Source organism: Coloeus monedula (assembly GCF_965178545.1).
Source record: "Coloeus monedula genome assembly, chromosome: 26".
Lineage (NCBI taxonomy): Eukaryota > Metazoa > Chordata > Aves > Passeriformes > Corvidae > Coloeus > Coloeus monedula.
This window is the reverse complement of record NC_138806.1, coordinates 6,328,476-6,348,385: the sequence shown is the minus strand read 5'-3', so window position 1 is coordinate 6,348,385 and position 19,910 is coordinate 6,328,476. Positions and strand designations below refer to the sequence as shown.

At 66.0% G+C, this 19,910-nt stretch overlaps 2 protein-coding genes across 7 annotated transcripts; one reads left to right on the top strand and one right to left on the bottom strand.

The window, feature by feature from the left end:
* Nucleotides 1-16: 16 nt before the first annotated feature.
* Nucleotides 17-4,798, bottom strand: RUNDC3A (RUN domain containing 3A; the record flags this gene model as incomplete). Of its 2 annotated transcripts, none has more annotated exons than XM_082297350.1 (11): nucleotides 17-315; nucleotides 540-646; nucleotides 769-906; nucleotides 1,220-1,377; nucleotides 1,598-1,763; nucleotides 1,877-1,957; nucleotides 2,050-2,139; nucleotides 2,253-2,338; nucleotides 2,753-2,919; nucleotides 3,048-3,163; nucleotides 4,692-4,798. In XM_082297350.1, 11 exons carry the CDS (start codon nucleotides 4,796-4,798, stop codon nucleotides 173-175), a joined length of 1,359 nt encoding a protein of 452 aa, XP_082153476.1. In that variant the 3' UTR covers nucleotides 17-172. The 2 variants fall into 2 exon arrangements, with proteins under 2 accessions (XP_082153476.1, XP_082153477.1); XM_082297351.1 differs by having other exon boundaries at nucleotides 2,753-2,886.
* A 1,689-nt stretch (nucleotides 4,799-6,487) lies between these two features.
* On the top strand, nucleotides 6,488-19,910 carry SLC4A1 (solute carrier family 4 member 1 (Diego blood group)). 5 transcript variants are annotated; one of them, XM_082297313.1, is made up of 22 exons: nucleotides 6,517-6,567; nucleotides 9,202-9,293; nucleotides 9,403-9,499; nucleotides 10,403-10,472; nucleotides 10,590-10,687; nucleotides 11,780-11,853; nucleotides 12,036-12,213; nucleotides 12,293-12,428; nucleotides 12,631-12,772; nucleotides 13,192-13,261; nucleotides 13,804-13,988; nucleotides 14,475-14,685; nucleotides 14,793-14,999; nucleotides 15,206-15,354; nucleotides 15,802-15,996; nucleotides 16,450-16,617; nucleotides 16,778-16,867; nucleotides 16,962-17,128; nucleotides 17,239-17,492; nucleotides 17,577-17,746; nucleotides 17,971-18,144; nucleotides 18,515-19,910. In XM_082297313.1, exons 2-22 carry the CDS (start codon nucleotides 9,276-9,278, stop codon nucleotides 18,593-18,595), a joined length of 2,934 nt encoding a protein of 977 aa, XP_082153439.1. In that variant the 5' UTR covers nucleotides 6,517-6,567; nucleotides 9,202-9,275; the 3' UTR covers nucleotides 18,596-19,910. The 5 variants fall into 5 exon arrangements, with proteins under 5 accessions (XP_082153441.1, XP_082153443.1, XP_082153439.1 ...); XM_082297314.1 differs by lacking the exon at nucleotides 6,517-6,567 and adding an exon at nucleotides 7,872-7,983; XM_082297315.1 differs by lacking the exon at nucleotides 9,202-9,293 and having other exon boundaries at nucleotides 6,488-6,567; nucleotides 18,515-19,909.

Here is a 19,910-nt window from a genome sequence, read left to right as displayed (position 1 = left end):
GGGGGCCGAGGCGCAGCCGTGGTGGGGTCTCAAGATGGGGAGGGGGACGCCGGTCCCCAGCCTCCCCGGTGGGTTCGGCGAGTCCCTCGTTGTCGCCGGGGCGGCGAGGGGGGGCCGAGCTCAGTCCTGGGCCGGGCGGCCGGGCCGGGGGGCGGCGCAGGGGCCGGGGCTCTCAGCTGGGGCTGCGGGTCGGGCTGGCTTCCGTGCTGTCGCTCACCAGGCACTCGTTGGACTTGAGACTGGCCAGGGACTTGCAGCTGGGCAGGGAGGCCAGGGAGCCGCAGAGCCCCAGCATGGAGGGCGTGGGGTCCTTCCCTGCGGGCAGAGCGGGGCGTCACAGCGGGTTCGGCCTCGTGTCCCAGCCCTGCCACCCCGGGGGAACGGGGACCACCTCTCTGGGGGCGACCTGGGGGTCCCTGCACTGCTGGGGCAGCATCCCAACCATGAGGAGGGGGCTGCTGGTGGGTCTGGACACCTGGGTGCATGCGGGGAGATGTGCTGAGCCCCGGGGGCACCCTGTGGTGGGTGGGGGGTCTTACCCAAGGGCCCCCAGGGCTCCCCTTCGCGCTTGCCCTCGCCCAGGCGCTGGGAGTCGGAGCTGAGGCTGTTCTCGGCCGAGAGCTGGTCGGTGCTCACGAAGCTGTGCCTGCGGAGGGACGCTCTGAGCCCCCCGGGGCTGGCACAGCCCTTCTGCCCCTCCCACGCCCCGTGTCCCCCCGGGGTAGGGCAGGTGCTGCGTGCAGGTCTCTGCCCCCACTGTGAGCTCACCTTCTGTACAGTTTGCTGTCCGAGCCGCTCTCGTTGCCATTGAGGGTCCCCAGAGAGGGCCATTGATTGACCAGGGGTGTCACCATCTCCTTGGAGAGCTGGGCCAGCTGTGGGTTCTCACACGGGATCAGCCCCGTCCTGCAGCAAAGGCGGGTGCTCAGCACGTCGCGCAGCCACCAGTGCTGGGGACCCGCCGGGGGACACAGCCCACGGGACATGTGGGGCATTGGGGACCCTCCGTGTCCCACAGGGAGTACAAGGCAGCCAGGCACTGGGAAGCTTGTACCCATCACACCCCACAGGATGCACGGGGGACCAGGGACTACCCCTCACCCTGCCCCTTGGGATCAGTGGGGCACTGGGGACCACCCAGAGCCTGTGGGGCACCCTGGCTCCAGGGAAGGCCCCCAGTCCCCGAGCCCCCTGGCAGGGGCGGTGGGTCCCCACTCACAGCTGCTCCTGCAGCTCCAGGATGACACCCTCCAGCTCTCTCTTCTCCAGCTGATTCTGCACCATCACCTCTTCCAGCCGGAGCTTCAGCCGCTTGTTCTCTGCCTCCAGGTCCTTCAGCTGTGACTCCCGCAGCCGCACCAGCTCCTCCAGGTACCCCTGCGTGAGGCCACTGTCAGTGGTGCCCTACTGCCACCACCCCCAATGTCCCCAGGGCCATCTGGAGTGACAAGGAGTGGTCTGGGTCACCACAGCAGCGGGATGTAGGGCTGAGGGTCCCACTGGGCTGTGAGAGTGGGGATGCAGAGGCAGAGATGCTCCAGGCTGAAGCATCCTGGGGGAGCTGATACCCCAACAGCCCCATCCTGGCTCCCGGTACCTTTTGGGCATAAACAATGCGGAATTTCTGCTCCATCTTGCGCCACTTGTTGTACCAGCTGTCCTCGTCGGTGACCAGGGGCAGGTAGGGGTGTTCAGGTGAGCTGTCCTCGCTCGTGCTGCTCTCCACACTGCCCCGCTCCTCCTCCTCACTCAGGTAGTCATAGCTGGGGGGTGTGGGGGCTCAGCAGGGGCTGTCACACGTTCAGGGAGCCCCATCGTGGGGCTGTGGGAGAGACAGGGGAGTCCCCGTCCCAGGGAGGGGCACCCCGGCTCTTACCTCTGCGTGAACTTCAGGTAGGGCGTGTAGTCAATGACCACGGGCGTTTTACCGTCCATCACCTCTCCCTTCAGGCAGAAGCTGAGCAGAGGCAGCGGGAGAAGGAGTAGAGGGTCAGGGAATCCCGAGAGGGTCAGGCGGGGCCTGTGTCCCACTGTGTCACCTGTCCCTACCTGAAGTCAATGGCACTGAGCCCAATGAGCATCCCCGTGAGCACCGTGGACTCCTCCCGCAGCATGATGGCCCCGTCATCGTAAAACCGCCTGCGGAGAAACGCAGCTGGATGTGCCCCCCCAGCACCCCAAAACCCACCCCAGCACATCCACACACCCTTGGTGCAGGTGTGGCCATGGCCGGCAGGGCAGGGGCTGCTCACCTGGTGGTCCGAGTGTCCCGCAGGGCCGTGGAGATGTACTCGGACATTCGCTTTTCCATCAGCGCCACGCGGATCCAGGCCCGGCCCTGTGAGGCAGCGCCCCGGGCAGTCCTGAGGATGGCTGCAGCCACGGGGTGCCCCCCACAGCTGCCCCCCATATTCCCACCCACCCCCGGCACTCCGGGCACCAGCAGATGGGGGTCCCCATACAGGAGTGGCTTTCAGCCCATTTTCAGTACCGTGGGGACCCCCAGCTCCTGTTGTGTCCCGTGGGGCCCTGTGGGGTGGGATGGAGCTGCAGGAGGGCAGGGGGAAGGGAGCAAGGTGGGGGCACAGAGGGGTGGGATGGGGATGGGATGGGATGGGATGGGATGGGATGGGATGGGATGGGATGGGATGGGATGGGATGGGATGTAGAAGGGTGGAGTGAATGCAAACAGGGGCAGGCATAGAAATGGGGACAGAGACAGGAACAGGGACAGGGCTGGTGCCTGCCTGACCTTGGCCCTGGAGGTGCTGATGTTCTCCATGTTCTCGATGCTGCTGACGCAGTTGTTTGGGACCTTGCTGCAGGCCAGGCGGATGTAATCCCAAAACCCACGCTGTCCATCAGAGCTGAACCAGCTGACGGGGCCTGCGGGCACCCATGGGCTGCACTCAGGGGCTGCTGTGCCAGCAAAGCCCCTCCACCAGAACTGGACATGCTTCCTGGTGCCGGCATGTGCGTTCCCATTGTTCCCATCCACCATGGGACACAGGGATGGGGACAGGGACAGCCCTGGGGGCCACCATTACCTTTGAAGCGGTGGCTGAGGATCTGCTCGAGGATGGCAGCGAAGTTAACGAACTCCTCGGAGGAGTCGTCGATGGGATCCGCCGTGTACTTCTCCAGAAGGGTCTTCACCGAGAACCTGGCGAGGGATGGGCGTCGCAGCTGGGAGGGGACACACGCCCAGCACCCACCTCCCAGCCTTGGCACACACAAGGATTCAGCACCAGAGCAAAGCACTTTTCCAGCTGTTGGCTCCCGCTTCCGGCAGTGGGAAGAGGGCGTCGGGCTGGGCTGTGGCTCGGTGACCCCCCTGTCCCCGAGTCCCCAGGGACCCCCAGGGGCGGCCGCTGCTCCCCGCTGTGCAAGTGGCCAGGAAGGGCGAACAAAGGCCCCCTTCCTCCCCGGCCGTGCGCGGGCGGTGATGGCTTCCCCTTCCGCCCGGCCGCTCGTGCTCGGGGCACAGCGACGCCGAGGACACGGATCCCGCCAAGCCCGGCCGGACAGGGCGGGACAGGGCAGGTGTTTGCTCGGGGGGATCGCCCCGTCTGTGGGACACAGCTGCCTGTGGGGATCCTCGGGACAGCAGGTGGAGGGTGTCTCATCGTGGCAGTGGGGTCTGGAGGTGCCTCATGGCACAGCAGGGAGGGCTGAAGGCATCCTGGTGGAGATCCAGAGGGTCTCCGTGTCGTGACAACGGGGTCTTTAGATGCCCCATGCCATGGCAAGGAGATCCATCAGGTCCCCAAGTAATGACAGAAGGGTCTGGAGATGCCCTGTGCCATGGTGAGGAGCCCTGGGGTCCCCAGACCCCAACGTGAGGCCCTGGGGGTCCCTGCCAGGTTGCCCAGGCTCTGGTGCCCCCACATCCCCCCCAGCCCTGGGCCAGGCTCCAGCACTCCCAGCACTGCCAGTCCCTCACCAGGGGCCCGGGGGGTGTCACTCCCCCCACCGCGACCCGGCAGGAACCACCAGCACCCCCCCGCCCCATCCCTCCACCCTATTCCTGCCCCCCATCCCGGTCCAGCCGGGCGTCTCCATGACAACGCTCATCCTCCGTCCTTCATCCCCCATCCCCGCCGCTCCGGGGCCCTGACGTCACTTCCTGGGCCCCCCGCCCGCATGGGGGTCCCTAACCCCAGCCCCCCCCCGCACCCCGTTTCCCCCAGCACCCCCTTCACCCTCCGCTCCCCCCTGCATCCCCCCACCATCCCCAGTGGCCCCCGACACCCGCGCACTGGCCGCCTCCATGTTGTCTCTGTGTCCCCAGCCCCCCGTCTCCCCCATCCCGACCCCCCGAAGCCCCTGTAGATCCCCGCAGCCCCGCCCGGAACCCCCTGGACCCCCTCCCTCCAGCCCCGCGGCCCCGGCCCCACCGCCCGCAGCTCCGCGGCCCCGCAGCTCCGTGCCCCCCCCTTTCCCGCATCCCCATCCTTCTCCTCCCCCCTCCAAATCCGAATTTCCCCCCCTCAAAAAGCGACTGCAGCAACAACAAATCCCCCCAAAGGGTGAAGGGGCGGCGGGGGGGAGGGAGGAACCCCCCAACCCTCCTCCCCACCGCCTCCCCTCCCCGCCCCCCATCTCCTCCATCCCCAGCCGCGGTGGTCGCTTCTCCCTCCCCCCGCTCCCTCTCCCCCCCGATTTTGGGCCCCCCCCCGCTTGCCCCCCACCTGCAGACGGTGATGAGGTTTTTCCTCTCCACGGCGATATTTCTGGAGGAAGCTTTCTTGGAGGAGAGCCCCAGAGCCATGGCAGCCGGCACCCAGCTCGCTTCCATCCAGCGGCCCAGACGCCACGGCCACGGGCGATGCCCCTTCCCCCGTGGGGACCCCCCCACCCCACGGCCGCGGCCCCCCGCACCGCGCAGGCTTTGCTCCGCCGGTGCCCACGCCACGGGCCGTGCGCCGCCCCCCCCCCAAAGGGATGCTCTCCCCGCCCCCGGCCCCCCAAATCTGTCCCCGGGGGAGGGGGGGGAGAATAAAGAGGGGAGGGCCGGAGTCCCCCGACATGACGTGCCACCGGTGGGGGACCCCGTGGGTAAAGCCACAGGGAGGGGGCAGCCCCCGGGGTTTTGGGGGGGGTCTTTTGGTCACCCCAAGCCCAGATCGCCACCCCTTGCCTTGCCCTGCCTCAATCCCCGTTTTGGGGGGCTGAGCATCACCCGTCCCCTCGGGGTCTGAGGGGGGCGAGGGACCCCCTTCACCGGGGGGGCGGGGGCTGACTGTGCTGGGGGGCACCCCCCTCCCCCCCGTTTTTCACTGTGCCTCAGTTTCCCCGTTGTTGTGACAGAGAAATCGGGAAGGGGAGGGGGGTGCGAATCCCACAGCAGCCACGCAAACCTCCAGAGCCCCCAAATAAATCAGAGTCACCCTCAGCAGACAGACATCCCCATGGGGACATGTCCCACCTCCCTGTGCCCACCAGGGTGCCACACACCCCCTGTGCCCCTGCCAAGGGGACCTCAGCCAACAGAACCCAGCTGGGGGACAGGTGGGTGCAGTGCGGGGAGGGACCCCCAAAATCCCCATGGCCGTGCAGGGAGTGGAGCCCTTGGCAACATCCAGATAAGGCTGGGGGCCGTTATCGGGACACCCAGACCCAGCACCACCCCTCCACCTGCTCTGGGTGCCACCAGGTCTCCAATGTGTGGGACCAAGCCCCCAACCTGGGTGGGCCCCAGAGTGGTCTGGCACAGTGGGGACAGCACCGGTGTCACCTCACTGCTGGGGGGACCCTGTGGGAGTCCCCAAGTGCTGGGGGCTGGTGTGGAATTGTGTGTGTGTGTGTGTGTGTGTGTGTAAGGCTCCCCACCTCACTCTTGCCCTGGGATCTGGGATTGGGATTTTGGGATTGGGATTTTGGGGCGGAGATCCTTTTAGAAAGGCTGCAAACGTAGAGACACACACATCCCTGGGTGTCCTGGGTGTGAGCGCAGCTCCGTAGCTGTGCACACACGCAAGGATGTGCCCGCCTCACACACCTAACGCAGAGGCCCACACGCGTGTGCACACACACCCCTCGCCCTCCTCCAAAGCATCCCACCCCTCTCCAGGGCACCCCAGTGACAGCAATCCCATGGAGCAGATGGACACCCCATCCCCGTGTCCCCCCCGCGCCTCCTCCCCAGGGAACCTCCTCAGGAACCCCCTTTTTTTCAATTTTTTTTTAAAAAGAGAACGCCACAACCCCCGCAGAAAGGGGGGGGGGGGGGACAACCAGGGGGATCCCGGGAATTCCCTCCAGGGAAACCCGGAGGTAAACAAGATTGGGGGGGTGAAGGGGGGCAGCAGGAGCAGGTCCCGGGGTGCCAGGGCTGGGTGAGGGACGGCAGGACAGCGGGACACAGGCGGGGCTTAGCCGGGCGCAGCTTTACACCCCGCAGATGTTGCACCCCGATAACCTTGTTTTTATGGGGGGCCTCGGGGGGGCCGGGTGAGCCCGGGGGGGGCGAGATTAGGGAGGTGAGCGTGACTCAGGCATTGGCGTCTCACACCCCGGGCAGCCGCAGGCAGAGCGCGGGCAGGGGCGTCCGGAGGCACCCCAGGGGTAGGTGCGGGGTCACCTCGGGGTGTCCCTGGGACTGGGAGGGGGAAGATGGGGTGGGCGGGGGGATGGCGGGGCCGGGAGGGCACCTGGGGTGCCCCTGGCGTGGGGCGTCAGCGGAGGGTGTTGGGGTGGGAGGTGCTGCGGGATGGGGGGTATGGGCTCCATAGGGAGCCAGGGGGCACATGCGGTGGGAGGGGTGCCAGCCATGGGATGGCACGGGATGTATGGGCTCCAAAGGGAGCCACCAGAGGGGTGCCAGCCATGCCACGCGGATGGCACGGGATGTATGGGCTCCGTGCTGAGCCGCGTTGGGCACCTGCCGGGTGAAAGATCCCTGCCGTGCTGCATGGATGGCATGGGATGGATGGACTCCACACGGAGCCTCGGGGCTGCGCCCATTGCGGAAGGAGCAGTCCCACGTTGCGTGGATGGTTTGGGATGTACTGGCTGGGAGGAGGCAGGAGGGATCCCAGCCATGCCCATGGATGGGGTGGGATACGCGGGGTCCCCACGGAGCCGTGGTGGCGGCAGAAGGATCCCCGTTACGGGGCGTGGATGGTGCGGGGTGTGGGCTCCGTGCGGAGCCGTGCGGGATGTTTGGTGTAGGAGGTGTGAGCCCAGGCCTGAGTCACGTTACTGCATGGCAGGGGATGTACGGACTCCATAGGGAGCCGTGGTGGCTGTACCCACTGCAGGAGGACCCCAGCCACGCCACCTGGGTGGTGTGGGATGTATGGACTCCATAGGGACCACGTCGGCTGTGCGGTGTGGGAGACACGGGCTCCGCACGTGGGGTGTGTGGTGCGGGAGGTTGGAGTCCATCCCAGGCACACGATGTGGGACGGGGGGCCCTGCACGCCCGGGGGGTTCGTGGGCCAGGCCGTGCTCCATCGGTGCCGGGGCTGGAGCGTGGGCTCCACAGGGGCTGTGTGGGCTCTGTACAGCGCGGGGTGGCACAGGGATACGTTCGGGGGTCCGGGTGATCTCGCTGCCAGGTGCCGCAGCACCCCGCGGGTCCCCGGCCCCGCACCCCGGCCCGGGGCGCTGCGGGGCAGAGCGGGGGGCAGCGGGTGGAGCGGGGCAGGGGCCGACGCCCGGTGTCGGGCGTTATCAGCGGGGCACAGCCCGGCGCACCGGGCTGATGCAAGAGCCGCCGGCGGGGCTGGGGGGGCCGGGGGGGCCCGGGACAGGCCGGGCTGGGGGCCGGGGGCCGCCGGCCCCGGGGCCAGGCGGGGCAGGAAGGACACGGCCGAGTCGGAGGCTGGCCGTCGATCCTGCGGCCCCGCCGCAGGATCCTGCGCCCCGCCGGGGATCCCGTGTGGCCCCATCGGGGATCCCGTGGCCCCCGCGGGGTGTCCGGGACCCCACCCCGGCTCCCGCCACCCCCGGACGGGAGCGAGCTCCTGCATCACCCCGGTGAGATCTGGGAGGGCTGGTTCTCCCCAAAGCCGCCCACGCCCTGACCTTGCCCCTGAGCCCGCATGTGGGGTCCCTGTCCCGGGCTGGCGGAGGACAGCCGGAGTCCCTCGTCCCCCCGAGCTGTGGGGGTCCCCACGGCGGGGCTGGAACAGCGGGGTTGGGGGTCCCGGGTCATGACGCCCCTCCTCAGGGACTCGGAGCTGGGGCGGGAGGGGGCTCACGGGTGGGGGGGTTTGGGGGGTCCGGACCCCCGGGTCCCTCCGGGGCTGCCCCGGGGCGGATTTGGGGGGCGGAGTGCGGGGCAGGGCGCCCCCTGGCGGTTGTCCCGCGGCACAGCCCCGGGGCAGCTGCGGGGGCCGGGGGGGGGGCAGGGGACACGCAGGGGAGGACAGGGGACACAGGGGGTCACCTGGGGGTGCAGGCAGAGGATCTGGGTGCTGGTGGAAGGGCAGCAGCAGGGACCTCCCCAGCTGTGCACCCTGGGGGGCTGTGAGGTGCTCATCCCGCCCGGTTTTGGGGTGCCCCGTGAGTCCAGCTGTGCCTCGGTTTTCCCCCTTCTCCCCACCTCGCTCTGCCAGGGGCTGGGGCCGTGTGCTGGGGGACCTGGGCACTGTGTGTGAGACCCCAGCCCGTGGGTGTGGGACTATACAGGACCCTCACACATGTGCAAGGGGTTGCAAGGAGCTGTGTAGGACCCCAGACATGTGCGTGGGTCTATATAGGACCCCCACCCACGTGCAAGGGGTTGTGTAGGACCCCAGCCCGTGTGTGGGGGACTATACGGGACCCCCACCCACACACGAGAGGGTCGTGTGGGATCCCAGTCCCTGGGTGTGGGTCCGTATGGGACCCAACCCCCGGGTGTGGGTCCGTGCAGGACCTGACCCTGCGCACAGGGCATCGTGTGCGTGGGCGTGGGTGGGTCAGGGCGGGATGCCACGTCCCTGGTGGGAAGCTGCCGGGGTTCTGCCATGTCCTGACGTCGGTTCCCATCCCGGATGGCGACAGGGCAGGGCATGACTTCCCCGGGGACCCCCAACCCCAGAACCTCCCAGCCCGTGGGGAGCGGGTTAGGCAGGCAGGGGTTGCGGGAACGGCCACGGCGTCCAGCCCCAGCCCCATTCCAGGGGACAAACCCCAGTCCCCGGGGCACCGAGAGGTGCCCTGCTCTCTGCTAACGTGTTCTCTCTCGTTTCCCCCGCGCCCGCCCCGCAGAGCGCTGGGTTATGGTGGCACCGGGCTGAGCTCCGGGACGCGCCGAGGCAGCAGCGGGGGCCGAGCCCGGAGCCATGGAGGGGCCCGGCCAGGTAGGGACACCCGGCCCCCTGCCCCGGCTCCGCCGCTGCGCCCCGGCACGGCCCCGGCGAGGCGTTGGGGGTGCCGGACCCTGCTGACCTCCTTCTCTCTGTCCCACAGGAGTCCTACGAGGAGGGCATGAGGAGGAGCCTGGACCCCGAAGGCTACGAGGACCCCGGCCTAAAGAGCTCTCACCTGTCACTGGGCGAGATGAGCAGTGAGTGGCTCCTGGGGTGCCAGGGGGCACTGGCAGGGTGGGCACCAGTGCTGCACAGAGGTGGCATTGCATGGGCACCAGTGTCACAGGGGTGCCAGCACTGCACGGGAGTGGCAGAGCATGGGTGTGTCACACAGCACCGGTGCCGCAGAAGTGACTGTGTTGCATATGTGACAATGGCATTACACGGGTGACAGCTTTGCAGGGACGATGGCACCAGCTGGGTGCCAGCATTGCACCCAGGGGCACCAGTGGCTCAAGGTCACCCATTGGGTGGGCAGCAGAGTTTTGTGGTGTAGGGACACCAGCACGGCACAGGGGTGTGGCACGGGCACCAGCAGTGCATGGACATGGCTGTTCATGGCTGCTGGCTTCTCATGGGCACACATGGCGTTTTGGCACCTCGTTGCATGGGTGCCAGCATGGCACAGGCGCGTTGCATGGCACAGGCGCGTTGCATGGCACAGGCGCGTTGCATGGGCTGCACAGATGTGTTGCACGGGCACAGCGTTGCACAGACGTCTTGCATGGATGCGCTTCCTGGGTGCCAGCACGGCACTGGCAGCGGGGCTCGCTCGCGGCGCGGGGTCAGGCAGGGACACCCACCCTCAGGGTGGCATCACCCAAAGGCAGCGACTCCCTTTGCCAAAGCCCTGGAGCCGTGAGGTGCCACCTCCAGCGCCAGGGCTGTGGGTACCCGAAGTGGGGCTGAGCCTGGGGACCCCCGAGGTCCCTGAGCCCCCGGGGAGGGAGGTGAGGGGAGTTTGGAGGTCTGCGTGCTGCCGAGCATCCCCTTGCCCCAGGCACGGTTGTTTCGGAGCTGCCACCCTGAGGAGGTGTTTGGGCTCGAGTCCCCCGTTGGGGTGACACAGATGGGGTAACGCTGCCGCCTGTTCTGCGCAGGGGCCGGCGCTGGCATCGGGTCCCCCCTGCAGGCGTGGAGGGCCAGGGCCGAGGAGATGAAGCCCCTGCGGTGAGTCCCCAAATCGGGGCGGGGGCTCTGCCTGCCCGACTGGCACCACCGGGGGAGGCTGGTGGCACCCGCGGTGCCCGGCGCTGACCCCCCGTGCCCGCGGTGTGTGTTTTGCAGCCAGTTTCTGCCCGGCCGCCGGGGATTTTATGACCTGGACGGGAAGAGGCGCTCGGCCGGGGCCCCCCCGGGACACCCCAGCCGTGGCGAAGGGCAGCGTGAGTGACCGCGGGGGCCCTGGGGGACAAAGCCCAGCCCCGGCGTCCCCCCTACCCCAGCCCTCCATCGCGCTGCCCGTCCCGGTTCTGCCACCCCCCTGTCCCCCCCTCCGCGGGGTGACGGCCGCCCGGGCGTCAGGGCACGCCGCGGGGTGACCGCTGCCACTTGCCCGTAATCGCCCACTGATTGAGGATAAATAAAGTCTTTGTTTGGGGTGAGGACAAGAACCACTTGGGGCTGAACGCTGGCTGGCGCCGGGCGGCTCGGTGGCGGTGGCGGCGGGCAGGGACGAGGACACGCTCGTGCCCACGTGCCACGGCCAACACTGTCGGGGACACAGTGGCAGGGGACGCGCCCCATCCCTGATCCCATGGGCGCAGCATCCTTCCCCCGGCAGGGCGGGATGCGGCTCCTGCAGCATGGCCCCGCCGGGTGACCTGGCTGGGGACGGCGAGGGGACCGCGGTGATCCCCGTCGAGGGCGGAGGGGACGGGGTGAGCCTGTCCCCACGGCGGGTGACAGCGGGCGGGCGGGAGCCGTGCTGGTGTTTACTGTCAGCAAAGGAAGTGCTGCGGGATTTACGGTGCACACAGGGCGGCCGCGGGGATCGGTCCCCACTTTAGAGGGACGGAGCCGCGGGGACATGGGGAGCGCAGGGGGGGCCGCAGGTAGGCAGGGGACGGGGACAGGGACACCTCGGGGGTCTGGCTGGCCGGGGATGTGCTGTCCCCGTGTCCCCATCCCAGTGATGGTGCTCCGTGCTGGGGCTGTGCCGGTGGCAGGGCGGTGGCCACGAGCCCCGTCCCCATCCCAGCCCCGGTGATGTCGCCAGACTGTCACCCTGCCCCAGGGGCCGGGCTGTGGGGATGTGACGGGACCGAGGTGGGCACCGGCAGGACGGGGGGTGACGGAGGGGCACGTCCAGCAAACTCCAGCTGGGTCTGGGGTGAGGATAATGGAGAAGGAGACACGTCCAGGCGACCCCAAAGGGGGCTGGGATGGGGGTGATGACAGGACGCACTTCAAGCAGACCCCAGAGGGGTCCGGGCCGGGGCAGGGACCGGCTAACGCATTGGTGGCTCCATTTGCAGCTGTGTCAGTGACCGATGTGGACCTGGAGGCAACGGGGAGCAGGAGGCTCCTGTCCCAGCAGAACACCCATGAGGTGGGTGCTGCCCCAGGGACCCCCATTCCCTCCCCATTCCTGGGGTGGGTGGACTGTGGCCACCCAGGGACCAACCCCACAACTCAGCCCAGGGGATACCAGGGCACTGTGGGGGGATGCTGGGTGTCCTGGGCGTCCCCAGTGTGGCTGGGGCTCCCTGACCCCTCCAAATCTGGCTGCAGGGATATGTGGAGCTGCACGAGCTGGTCCTGGACAATGCAAAGGACTTGTGCTGGATGGAGGCCGGCCACTGGCTCAGGCTGGAGGAGGACTTCCAGGAATCGGGGGACTGGAGCCAGCCCCATCTCTCCTTCCTGACCTACCACAGCCTCCTGGAGATCCGCCGGGCTTTGAACAAAGGTGGGGACACCTCTGGGGACCGCCAGGAGGGTGGCGAGGACCCCGCGCTGGCTGGATGGTGACAGTGCTGTCCCCACAGGTGCCATTCTCCTCAATGTGGAGGCCACCTCGCTGCCGGCCATCGTCCACATCCTCCTCGACCAGCTGATCTACGAGGGGCAGATGAAGCCGCAGGACCGAGACGATGTCATGAGGACGCTGCTCCTGCGCCACAGGTACAGCCAGGGCCGGTGGTCCCAGGGTGGGTCCCGGGGTCTGGGATCCTCCCCAGCGTGTCCAGATGGAGCCGGGCTCGGGGGGGGGAAAGCTCTGCCCCTCAGCCCCCTTTGGGGATACCTGCACACCCACGGGGCTGGAGCTGTCTGGAGGGGAATTGGTGGCACTGGGGTGTCTGATCCCCGCCCCTGATGTTTTCAGCCACCCCACTGAGGATGAGTCGGTGTGGACGATGCCGCCGGCGCTGGTGCAGCGCTCGGGCACCACGCGGGCGGACGTGGAGCGGCCGCTTCTGAGGGAGCAGCGGCCTGTGGAGATGAGTAGGATGGCAGGGAGGGAGCAGGTGAGCGGGGATGGGGGGCACGGGGGGCACTGGGGGCACTGGGGTCTGGGGCTGGGAGATGCACACAGGGTACAGACACCTGGGCACACGCAGGTGCACACGCAGCTGTGCACACACACCTGCAGAGGGGGACACACAGGGAACAGTGGGGGACACCGGGGGACAGAGAGGGAGACTCAGGAACAGTGGGGGACATGCAGGAGATGTAGGGGGATATGCAGGAAACAGAAGAAGGGACATGGGATGGAGGGGGACATGCTGGGAATGGAGGGGGACATGCAGGGGAACATGCAGGGCGTGGTGGGTGACACGCAGGGGCGGGGGGGGGACGTGCAGGATACACAGGGGACACAGGGGACCTTGGAGGACAGCCATCAAGGCTGGCTGGCTGATTCCTCCCATCCATCTGCCTGCAACAGAGTGGGGTCCCCAAACCCCAACTCCTGGAGACAATCCCAGAGGGTGCCGAGGCCACCCTGGTCCTTGTGGGTGAGTGGTCAGTGGGATGGTGGGTGCTGGGTCGGGGTTGCAGGGCCAGGGGGTGCAGGGGGAGCTTTGCCACGTGCCCCTCGCTGCGCTCGCTCACGCACTGCTTTTCTTGTGCCTTTTTTGCCTCTCCCCATCCTCAGCTCTCGCCGCCGCCTGCTGCCGCTCAGCGTTGCTCTCTGGGCCCCTCTCCCCATGTCCCCATGGCCCTTGTCCCCATGTCTTCATGTCTCTCTGTCCCCTGTGTCCCAGTGTCCCCATACTCCCATGCCCACCTATCCTCGTGTCTCCATGTCCCCGTGACCCATGTCCCTGTACTTGCATGCCCACTTACCCTGTCTCAGTGACCTCATGTCTTTGTGCCCCTCTCCCATTCTCTTTGTCACCCCACACCCCCACGCCTCTGTGTCACCTCATCTCCATTCCTGACGTCCCCATGTTTTGATGTCCCCGTGTCTCTGTGCTCCCATGTCCCCATGTCCCCACACCCTGTGTCCCTGTGCATGGTCTCCCATGATCCCTGTCCCATCCCATCCTCCCCCCAGGCTGTGCAGCCTTCCTGGAGCAGCCAATGCTGGCCTTTGTGCGCCTGAAGGATGCGGTGACACTGGACGGTGTCCTCGATGTGTCCCTCCCCGTCCGCTTCCTCATCGTGGTCCTGGGGCCCGACACCCCTCAAATCAGCTACCACGAGATCGGCCGTGCCATCGCCACCATGATGTCCGAGAGGGTACGGGTCACCCACCACCAGCCCCCCGAGCACCCCGGACTCCCCATCCCTGGGGCTGCAGCTTGTCCCCCTGTGCCATGTCCCTCTCTGATCCCTATGTACCCATGTGCCACCATGTGCCCTTGTCCCCACGTGTCCAAGCAAGCACAGAATCACAGACTCATGGAATATCCTGAGTGGGAAGGGACCCACAAGGATCATCAAGTCCAACTCCTGGCCCTGCACAGGACACCCCAACAATCCCACCCTGTGCCTGAGAGTGCCTGGCTCCCACACCCCTGTCCCCAAGCCCCTGTCCCCCCATCTCCCACCTTATCCCCAAGTTCCCATGCCTCTGTCCTCACCTCCCTGTGTCCCCCTATCCCCAGGCCCATGTTCCCACGTCCCCCCTCATCCCCGTGTCCCCACGGGGACACTCAGGGGCCGGCGGGTGCCCAGCAGCACCCGGGGTGCCGGCGCTGGCTGAGTTCCGGGGCCGCCCTGCAGGTGTTTCGCCAGGACGCCTACCTGGCCGAGGCCCGGCAGGACCTGGTGCGGGGCGTGGAGGATTTCCTGGATGCCAGCATTGTCCTGCCGCCCACCGAGACCCCCAACGAACAGCTGCTCCGCGCCCTGGTCCCGCTGCAGCGGGAGCTGCTCCGACGGCGCTACCAACCCCTCGAGAGGCTGCACATCGGGGACTTCCTTAAAGATCTGGGTACGGTGGGGACCACCCCAGCCCCCCCGCAATCCCCTGTCCCCGCGGCTGGCGGGACACCCCCCTTGCACACGGGGTCCCCCCATGGCCACCTGATGTGTCCCCAGGGCCGGACGAGGCGGCGGCTGCGGAGGACGATGACCCCCTGCGCAGGACGGGGTGGCCTTTTGGGGGACTAGTGCGGGACATCCGCCGCCGGTACCCCAAATATCTCAGCGACATCAAGGACGCCCTCAACCCCCAGTGCCTGGCCGCCGTCATCTTCATCTACTTCGCAGCGCTGTCACCCGCCATCACCTTCGGAGGCTTGCTGGGTAATGGGAGGGACAGGCTGGGGCACCCCCGGGGACGGGGATGTCCCCCCAGCTGGGCGTGGGGCTGGGGGTGTCTCCGCCTTCTCCACCATCCCATGGGGATGCTCCTGGGGGACTATGGTCCCTAATCCCGGTGCCGAGGGGTGCGGGATGGGGGCACAGCGCTGTCCCCCAGCCCGGCTCCCACCAGCTCCGCTCCCCGCCAGGTGAGAAGACCAAGGGGATGATGGGGGTGTCGGAGCTGCTCATCTCCACCTGTGTGCAGTGCGTGCTCTTCAGCCTCCTCAGCGCCCAGCCCCTCCTTGTCGTCGGCTTCTCGGGACCCCTCCTCGTCTTTGAGGAAGCCTTTTACTCGGTGGGTGTCCCCTGCGCCCCTGGGTGCCCCCCAGCTGCCGCCAGCCGTCCCCACAGCGAGCTTGGGGTGTCTCCACCAGCCCTGGGACAGGGAGAGAGCGCAGCTGCGTGGGGGATGGCACAGGGGGGATGGCACATGGAGGGTGTACGGGGGTGATGCCACGCGTGTGAGCACCCAGGGATGACACCAGCCAGGCAGAGCGATCCGGGCGGTGGCCCTGGGGTGATGTGAGGTGATGCCAAACAGCTGACCCCACGTGGGTGACACCACACAGGGGATGGCAGGCAGGTGCTGCTGGGTGGGCGATCCCACGGGGTCCTGCCACACCGAGGTGCCACCATCCCCATCCCAGGAAGGCAGCGTGGAGCCACCATGGGTGCAGCCCACCTGGGTGCCCGTGCCAGGGGCTCCAGGGGACTGACAGGGCTGTGCCCTCTGGCTCCCCAGTTCTGCAGCAGCAATGGCTTGGAATACATCGTGGGCCGGGTCTGGATCGGCTTCTGGCTGATCCTGCTGGTGCTGGTGGTGGTGGCCTGCGAGGGCAGCTTCCTGGTGCGCTACCTGTCCCGCTACACCCAGGAGATCTTCTCCTTCCTCATCTCCCTCATCTTCATCTTTGAGACCTTCTCCAAGCTGGTCACGGTGAGGGGCACGGGGGTCCCACGGTGGGGAAGGGGGGGTTAGATTGCGGTTATCACCCGGGTTTCCATAGAAAAAGTGGGATGCAGGTGAGGGATGGAGTCTACTGGTGTTTTCTTCCCTTTTCCAGGTGTTTCCCAGTTTGTGAGGCCCCTTCCAGTGCTAACTATTCTGTAATTCTGTAATCCATGCTTCTCTCCACAGAGGGATTTTGGGGCACACGTGTCCATCCCCACTGTGCCACCCACCCCTTGCTCCATCCCCGCTTCCAAAACCACCCAGAAAATCAACCCTGAAAACGCCCCTGCTCAGCCTGTGCTGAGCTCTCAGCCTCACCCAGCCCCTGGCTCACATCCTGCACCCATCGGGATGGTGCCACAGGGCTCCCACTATGGCAGGAGGGTGCAGGGGATCCCCATCCCCACCCTCCCTCACTCTGTCCTCTTCCCTCCCCAGATTTTCAAGGATCACCCTCTGAGTCGGCAGTACAACGTGCAGCCCGACTTCCAGCCCGGGGTGCCGGAGCCCAACACGGCGCTGCTGTCCCTCGTCCTCATGGCCGGCACCTTCTTCCTGGCCTTCTTCCTCCGCAAGTTCAAGAACAGCTCCTTCCTGCCTGGCAAGGTGAGGACAGGGGGACACGGTGGCGTCCCCCATCCCACTGCCCTGGGGGCAAAGCGGGGGTTCAGTGGCTGAGGCCGTGCAAAGTCATCGCAGGTTCCTGCAATGGGGGAACCCCCTGGGCTGGGGGGGCCACTCAGGGTTTCTCACGGTGTCCCCACAGGTCCGGCGCTTGATTGGGGACTTCGGGGTGCCCATTTCCATCTTCATCATGGCACTGGCCGACTTCTTCATCAAGGACACGTACACCCAGGTCTAGGAGGGCAGGGCTGGGGGGAATGGGGATGTGGGAGCAGATGCTCGTCCCTGTGTTCCACCCCTCACTCCCCATCTCTGCTCCCATCCAGAAACTGAGTGTCCCCAAAGGGCTGCAGGTCACCAACTCGTCTGCCCGGGGCTGGTTTATCCACCCCATGGGGAAGGAGTCCCCATTCCCCATCTGGATGATGTTCGCCTCCGTGATTCCCGCCCTTCTGGTCTTCATCCTCATCTTCCTCGAGACACAGATCACCACGTGAGGACGGAGATATGGGCAGGGGAGGGCTGTGGGGTGCCAGGTGGGTTGGGAATAGAGGGGACCTCCCCGGGGTGCTGCATCACCAACTCGTCCCTGTGTCCCCACAGCCTCATCGTCAGCAAGCCTGAGAGGAAACTGGTGAAGGGCACAGGCTTCCACCTGGACCTGCTGCTGATCGTGGCCATGGGGGGGCTGGCGGCCCTTTTCGGGATGCCCTGGCTCAGTGCCACCACCGTCCGCACCATCACCCACGCCAATGCCCTCACTGTCATGAGCAAGACCTCTGCTCCGGGCGAGAAATCCCAGATCCTGGAGGTCAAGGAGCAGCGCATCAGTGGCCTGTTGGTGGCCGTGCTCATCGGTGAGCTGGGGAGGGGTCCCCAAATGGGCAGTGAGGGTGGGGGGTCCCCAGGGACTCTCCCCAACCTTTCCTTCTCCACCGCAGGTGTCTCCATCCTGATGGAGCCCATCCTGAAGTTCATCCCTCTGGCCGTGCTCTTCGGCATCTTCCTCTACATGGGGGTCACCTCCCTCTTCGGCATCCAGCTCTTCGACCGCATCCTGCTCCTGCTGAAGCCCCCCAAGTACCACCCCGATGAGCCCTATGTCACTCGGGTGAGTGAGCCCTGTGTGACCCTGATGGGTGGCCATGGGTTTGGGGGTGTCCTGGGTTGCGACACCCCTGCAACTGCTCGGGGCTCCCCAGAGAGCCTCCTCCTTCAGCGCTGAACTTCGCTGGGCTCCTTGGGACGCTGCTCCTGCTCCCCCCAGCAGCCAACACCTCGGGAAGGGTGTGGGATGCTGTCCCCATCCTCAACCCTCAGCTTCTCGTCCCACAGGTGAAGACTTGGAGGATGCACCTCTTTACCTTCACCCAGATCATCTTCCTTGTGGTGCTGTGGGTGGTGAAATCCACGCCGGCCTCGCTGGCCCTGCCCTTTGTCCTCATCCTCACCGTACCCCTGCGGCGCTTCCTGCTCCCCAAGATCTTCCGGGACATCGAGCTCAAATGTGTACGCAGCCCTGGCACACCCATCTCTGTCCCCAGCCCCACCTCTGTCCCTGTTCCCGTTCCCGTCCTCATCCCCATCCCTGTCCCTGCCTCATCCCTGTCCCTATTGTCCCCCCCATCCCCGTCTCCATCTTCCCTCTGTCTGCATCCCCATCTCTGTCCCCATCTGCGTCCCTCACCCCACCCGTGCCCCCATCCTCACCCCATCCCTGCCCCATTCCTGTCCCCATCCCCACCCCTTTCCCCAGCCTCATTGCTGCCCCTATTCCCATATCCCCACCAGCCCCCATCTCCGTCTCCATCCCTGTCAGTGTCCCTGTCTCCATCCCCTGTCCCCATCCCTGTCCCCTCACGGCCTCTCCCCTCTCCAGCTGGACGCGGATGACGCCGTGGTGACCTTTGAGGAGGCGGAGGGGACGGACGTGTACGACGAGGTGCAGATGCCCAGTTAAGGGCCGGCCCTGGCCCCCTGATGCCCCCCCAGCCCTGCTTCCCTCTCCACTGCTGCCATCCTGGGGCCACCGGGCAACCAAGAAGGATCTGGGGACACAGTCCCCATGTGCCCACCCTGGGAATGGAGCCTTTTTTGGTTTTCCCTTTTTTTTTTGTCTATTTTTAAAAATATTTTGGATAATGTGATCTCACCCCCACTTTGCCGCCCGCTGGGGAAGGGGTCGCCTGGGTTGGGGGAGGGTCCCACGAGCCACCCTCCACCCGTGGCAAGGTGGGATGTGTCACTGTCCCATCCCCAAGGCCACCACCAGGCACCCGGCGTGGGAAGGAGCCGGAGGAAGACGCTGGAGCCTGGAGGGAGGAGGAAGGCGGGGACAGAGATACAGCAGGATGGGGTCCTCCCCACTGTCACCCCCCTGGGGGAGCACCCCCAGCCCAGCCCCTCTCCCCAGATAAACTTTCAACAAGCTGGGACAGACCCTTTGCCCTGTGGAGCCCTTCTCCCGTTTTCTCCACCGCTTGCTCCCTGGGATCTTTGCAGCTGCTCCGCTGCACTCCCAGCACGTCCCAGAGTCGGGATGTAAACAGTCCAGCGAGGGGGTTTATACATTTACAGCGAAAACAATCATGCTAAAAATACACCAAAAAAACCCACTTTTAATTATGCTGATGCTTCTGCGGGTAGAATTCACTTAGAGCCAAGCAAAATTTAAAAAAAAAAAGCACCTTAAAAATGAAAAAAAAAAAAAAAAAGGAAAAAGAGAAAAAAAAAAGTGGCTGCAAGGAGTGATCTGTATATTTGATGCTACCGGGGGGGTTTGTAATTTATTTTTCGGGCTGGTTTGCCCCCACCGCAGTGGGGCCATGTGCGTGTGTGTATATATTAGAGAATTATAGCAAAATCTAGAATTTTCTAGAAAAGATGATTTTAAAGGACCCTGGTGAGGGCCTAAACTCTATGGACCAGTCTGGCAGCGTCATTTAACTAATAAGTTGGTGTTAGTTAGTTTATTAGTCCTCTTTATTTTCATAGCGTTTCAGGTAAATCCATGTAGTTTTTCCTTGATTTTTCCCTTGCTTGCTGACCAAATCTTACCCCATTTCCCTTGGGATTGCTCCCAACCCAGCTGAGCATCCCCTGCTCCTGCCAGGGCTGATTCTGCCCTGGGCAGCCCCAAGGGTTGGTTGTGACCAGGGTGCAGGGCACCAGATCAGGCTCCAAATTTGCTCCTTTTTGCATAAATCAGAGCGGGGAACCCCAAAATCAGCGTGGGGGGGTGGGAAGGGGCAGCCACACCCAGGGCTGCGCTGCCT

Coding starts and splice junctions, on each gene's coding strand:
- SLC4A1 (XM_082297313.1), top strand. Junction 13,262..13,803: donor GGCCACCCTGGTCCTTGTGG/GTGAGTGGTCAG, acceptor TCCTCCCCCCAG/GCTGTGCAGCCTTCCTGGAG. Junction 15,997..16,449: donor CCTTCTCCAAGCTGGTCACG/GTGAGGGGCACG, acceptor TTCCCTCCCCAG/ATTTTCAAGGATCACCCTCT.